We start from the raw sequence: 6,000 nt of genomic DNA on the forward strand, positions 1-6,000 counted from the left end.
TACAAACACACTCAGTATATTTAGAACGTTTTAAATCAAATTGCTCAATCCACGTTAGGATGTCTAAGATGCTTTTTTTTTTTTTTAGTCGCATTTGAAAGCACATATAATCTGTGAGTGACAAAATTAGTGCCTTTTAAGCACATTGGTAAACCCTGCAAACTCCCAGAACCTGTCAGGGTCTATATTTTGTGGGTTTATATTTAAGTTATTCCACAAAATCAAGTCGTACATGAGCTGATAGCCGACGAGGCACGTAGCGCCGAGTTGGCTATCAGCCATGCACGATGAGATTGAGTGGAATAACTGTTTTATTATCTCCACATTCACTGGATTTTGAGAAACGGAGCTTTTTTTTTTTTTTTTTTTTTTTTCCAAATTCGATAAATAAAAACTTTATCCAAAACGTACGACAAAATCATTTCCAATTAGAATGTAAACAACCAGCGAAATGACAGGAGCAATTTGTGAAAAATTCTTTAAGAATAATTCTTTAAGAATAAAAAAAAAAACATTCTTACGATCATACTTTTATTCCATATTTTGCTGCTTCTTTTTGTATTTTTTGGGGTTTTGTTATGGAGTAGAGGGTTTTTGTTTTTTTTTTTGTCCTCAGTTGGTTCAGCAACACGTGCCGCCATTTTTTTTTTCTCTACTCACGGTATATGAGCTGATATCCTAGTAGTAGAGTAGCCAATCAGAGCATGCGTGTGCTCATATCCAGTGAATGTGGATAGAATAATTTGGTATATTATAACTGAATATTAGGTCTGAATTTCCATCTCAGGTATTGAGAACTTAAGTTTTCACATTGTGTACCATTCAATGATCCCCCTTGCTCAAAATTGCCTGCTTTCTTTTTGTAGCTTCAGTTCAATTAAAATGCTGTGTCTGATTATACAGGCTTTTGTGAAATTATTAAGTGATTCAGTTTCTCACTTTCTCTCTCGAAGGGGTCTGAGAGCAGCCTGGAATACCCGGGTTGGGCCTTGGTGATGCTCACGTTGCTCATCATCACTGCTGTCCTTCCAGTGCCTGCTGTTGGCATACATTCCCTTCTCGCTCATAAGCGTGGCCAATCACAGGCAGAGGGAGACGCTGAGCATCACAGAAAACGATACTCCAAATGTAGTACCACTGATCCAGAACTCAACAGCCACCACGCTCCTCTGGATGAAGACGGCAGCCCACCCCGAAGCACCTTCCTGCCCGTGGCTACAGATCACTACAGGCTTCTCTCGCAACAGGAAGGGGAAGAGGAGGAAGAGGAGGAGGATGATACAGAACTGTAATAAAGGTGGACAATAAAAAACAGACACTTGAAATAGTGTCCTGGAGAAGTGATTGGACAGGAAATGACTCAATAGGATGCTGGAGTGTCTAGCAGGCAGTTGCCAAGGCAACTGTGCTTACAGTGTAATTTTAAACATTTTAAAGGTGTGCAGAATTCATAAATGATGAAGTGGGCTCTGTGAAGTAGAACAAACTCAGATTTGGAAAAGAATCAACACAATCACAGTTATCGCGAGTTAGAAACCAAACTGGAGTTGGTTGGAGTGATTGCATCCTTGATACTGAAGCACTGAGGCATGTGTCATAAAAGCAATAACTTAAACACTATATCAGTTCCTGATTCATTCTGCAATAAGCACAGATCCAGTGATGACAAATGCTTCGTTTTGGCGCAAGCCAAATTTTGACTGGTTTGGAAACTGATTCCAAAGAAAAGTAACCTCTGACATGCGATTTGAGCGTTGTTTAAGGACGTAGTGTATTTGAGTGAATTAGTCATACAGACATACTAGATTTTGTAGCTATGGAACCAACAAAGTCATATTCTGAATATATAATTTTTTTTTATTTTTAGGAAAAACTTGGATCAGTAAATCAGATTAATCTCTCGTGTTTCACTGTTCAGTTAATGAACTAATAGATGATGAACTTACTGGGTTAAATGTAAATGAACAAGTATGTTTGTACTTCTCAACAGGTTAATTGTAGTTCCATGAAACACCTTGACTTTGCAGCTTGGACACATCGTCAGTGATGAACCCAGGGTCATTGGGTGTTTCGGGTCTTACATCAGACACCCTCACTTGGGCAACCCAACCGGGGATGATCAGTCCCCGGTTTATGTCCAAGCAGTGCGCTACTCCATGTATCTCCCCTCTTGATCCACAGCCACCTTGAGGCTTTTTCGGCAGCCTCACTGATGTTTCTGGTGGCTCTTCTTTCTAGCAACCCTCTGATGCCAAGGAGCCTGAATGCCCGGTGCACAGATTGCCCTAGAAAACCCCTGCAGCCCACCTCGATTGGCTCACAGCGGGCCCTCCAGCCACTCTCTCTGCAGGCCTCTACCAGCTCCAGGTATTTGGCCTTCTTGTGTTCGTGGGCCTCCTCCATCCGGTCTTCCCAGGGGACTGTAAGCTCCAGCAGCACTACTTGCTTAGTGGACTCAGATGTTAAGACCAAGTCTGACCTGAGTAACGTCCTTGCAATGCGCTCTGGGAACTTCAGCTGCTTCCCAAGGTCCACTTTCAATTGCCAGTCATGGGCTGTGGCTAGTAGCCCAGTCGAGACCTTGTGTGTCACCTGAGGTTTCTCCCCTGCCCTAACGAAGGTGATGATGTGCCTTGATGGGAGCTGGTGTTTCCTCTGCTGGATTCCGGTGCAGATTGCATCAGCTACTGCCTTCAGCACCTGGTCATGGCACCAGGTGTACCTTCCCTCTCCCAGGGCTTTAGGGCAGCAGCTTAAGATGTGCTCTAGGGAGCCTAGTCCCAGGTACAATGGGCATGCTGGTGTTTCTGCTAGCCCCCAGCAATGCAGGTTGGATGGGCTTGGGAGGACATCATACACCGACTGGATCAGAAACTTGAGTCTTGCTGGCTCTGACTTCCAAAGCTCTGTCCAAGTGATCTTCTGTGCAGATGCATTATTCTAATTGGTCCAAGCTCCTTGCTGGCGCATGGCCATGGACCTGCTGCGGCGTTCCACCTCTGCACGGATCTCCGCCTGGACCATCTGACGTCTCTCTTTCCCCTGGGCTTTGTTGTAGCGTGGTCTTGTGTAGCTACCAAGCCCAGCCCGTCTGACTGCCACCGAACCAACCAAGATGCCATGCCTCAACCTCGCTTCAGCCTGTTCCACCGCCTCCTGCGCCTTCCACTTCCTTCCGGTTCTGACGGTGATGCCTGCGGAGGAGACTCTGTTGTCGGCTGAGTCTCTGTAAAGTAGCACCTCCCTGGCTCTGGTGACTTTGAACTCCTCTGTCAGACCAGTAAAAGGAAGCTGCGGCTTGTTGGTGTGCCCATAGAGGGCAATGCTACTTAGGCTCTTTGGAAGGCCCAGCCACCTGCGCAGGTACTGGCTGATGTTGCACTCGAAGCCCTCCACGATGGTTATTGGAACTTCATATATCAACAGTGGCCACAGTAGTTTCGGCAGGATACGATGTTGATATATCCATGCCTTGAACTTTCCTGGAAGACCTGACTTATCCACTGCTGATAGCCAGATTTTCAGCTCCGCATGCGTTGACTGGACTGCTGCCTCGTCTCTCAGGGTGCTGTCAAAGATCTTCCCCAGGCTCTTGACGGGCTTCTCCGTCACTGATGGAATGAGGACTCCATCCAAGTTGAAGTGGTACTTTTCCACCACTCTACCTTTCCTCAGGACCAGAGACCTGGATTTGGCTGGCTTGAACATCATTCTCACCCATGTGATGATCCTTTCCTGTCTACGCAGGAGCGAACGGCATCCTGTCACTGTTGCTGCTGTGACCATCAGGTCGTCCATGAAGGCTCGAATTGGAGGTTGGCAAATGCCCGATCTGGACATTCCACTTCTGCTGCTTTGACCATCATGTTCATCGCTAGGGCAAACAGCACCACTGATATGGTGCAACCAGTGATGATGCCTTTCTCTAATCGATGCTATGCTGATGTTGTTGTCCCAGAGGTGAATCTCAGACTAAAACTAGTCCCAAATGAGTTCGTTGATCTTCTCCGGTACGTGGTATGTTGTCAAAGCTGTTGACACAAGCTTGTGTGGAATGGATCTGTAGGCATTGGCAAGGTCAAGCCAAATAACTGCCAGGTCCCCTTGGTTTTCCCTTGCCTCCCTTATCAACTGAGTGACCACTCCTGTGTGTTCTAAACAGCCTGGCATGCCTGGAACTCCTCCCTTCTGCACTGTTGTGTCAATATAGGAATTCCTCAGGAGGTACTCAGTTAGCCGGTTAGCAAGAATCTTGAAAAAGATCTTGCCTTCCATGCTGAGCAGGGAAATGGTGCGAAACTGTGAGATGTTGCTTGCATTCTCCTCCTTAGGTATCCAGACACCTTCAGCATATCGCCACTGCTTGGCTGTCTTCCCCCTCCACCATACTACCTTGATGAGTCTCCACAGCCTCTCAAATAGATAATAGATGTAATGTAACATAGAAGTATGCTATAATGACTTTTTTTATTATTTATACATTATTAGATCATTATTAAATCATCATTAGTGTGACCAATTGCTTTTATTAATTAAAAAATAATATTGCAATACTTTTTATCCCCCGCTGGCTGAAAGGCCTGAAGGGGGATTATGTCGTGGTGATATCCGTCTGTCCATCCCGGGAAGGATGCTCACCTTCTGAAATCAACTCCTCTCTCAGTTTTTGGAGGAATTTCACAAAACTTGGCAGGATTTTTTATTATATGTCAGTGATATGCATATTGTAACTTTGTTAAATTTGGTCACATTTTACCAGAGTTACAGCCCTTGATTTACAAAATTATACTTTGACAATTTCATGAATGTGTGTTTTCCTTCTGACATCTACTCCTCTCTCAATTTTTGGAGGAATTTCATGAAACTTGGCAAAAGGCCTTATTATAATGACGGTAATACACATATTGTGATTTAATTTCGTTTGTGAAAATTTTCCCAGAGTTTTGACCCTTGATTAAATTAAATAACTTGTACTTTGACAATTTCATGAAGGTGTATGTTCTTCTGAAATCAACTCCTCTCACAATTTGTGGAGGAATTTCACCAAACTTGATTCTTTGTTATATGTCGGTAATATGCATATTGCAATTTCGCTCAATTCAGTCGCATTTTACCAGAGTTATGGCCTAGTTGCCAGTGAGGGATATTGTGCTCTCAGAGTGCACTTTTATTTTTCAAGGCACTAGAATGCACCGATTTGTTAGCCAGAAACCCAAAACCTAGCACTTCATAGATTACGATCTGTACTGGTAGTCCTGCTTTTTCATCACAAGATGCCACAAGCATCTCATCTGCATTGGGCTGAAAAGCTTCAAGCAATTAATTCTTATAAAACATTTAAGAGGAAAGCTTTATTTTGCTATCACTAGCTGGAAATTTTATTTTGATGTGCGCATATGATGTTTGCATCATTCTGCAGATTATTTACCCCGTTTTTCCAAATCCTGACAAAAATATCCAGTACTATACAAGCTGAGTTAACACTGGTAGTTCCTAAGTGCAAGATTGAGAGTAGAGCCAAGAAATGTGCTCAGTCAGTGTGTAAGATCAGTGTGAATGCACACTCTCATTCCTGTGTGCTGAGCGCACACAGCCTGAAACAGCAAGAGGGATACCAGATCACTAGCAGTGGGTTTGGTATGCAGTTTAACGAATATCAGGCTACTCTGCTCATGTAATATAAAATTTTAGTCAGTAAGGATCTTAAAATTAGATAAGTTGGGGGGGGGGGGGTTGAAAGTCACATATAGACTCTTATCTTGTATATGACAAATAAAATGTAATATAGAAGTTGCCCATGAAGTCTTTCGTCTCATTTTTCCACGCTTCTTTTCAATAAAGTGGTTCAATGGTTTTTTCAGTGTTTTTTTTCTCTCCGTGCTTCCACGGAAGGCGGTCGCATTTTCTGCTGTCTCTCTCCTTTTTTTTTCCCTGCTTGTGCTTCTGTGTCTTGTCTCGTCCGCTGTACTTTTTGAAGAGACTCTCCCTGCATTACTTTCT

At 43.7% G+C, this 6,000-nt stretch overlaps 1 protein-coding gene across 1 annotated transcript in view; it reads left to right on the forward strand.

The window, feature by feature from the left end:
* Positions 1 to 5,717, forward strand: part of slc6a16a (solute carrier family 6 member 16a) — a 54,030-nt gene extending 48,313 nt beyond the window's left edge. Inside the window, exon 12 of the mRNA XM_060901963.1 lies at positions 954 to 5,717. Within this exon, the coding sequence (XP_060757946.1) occupies positions 954 to 1,292 (339 nt within the window). The 3' untranslated portion in view covers positions 1,293 to 5,717. The remainder of the gene's footprint in view (positions 1 to 953) is intronic.
* The last annotated feature ends 283 nt before the right edge of the window (positions 5,718 to 6,000 follow it).

This window comes from Neoarius graeffei, chromosome 20 (assembly GCF_027579695.1).
Source record: "Neoarius graeffei isolate fNeoGra1 chromosome 20, fNeoGra1.pri, whole genome shotgun sequence".
NCBI lineage: Eukaryota > Metazoa > Chordata > Actinopteri > Siluriformes > Ariidae > Neoarius > Neoarius graeffei.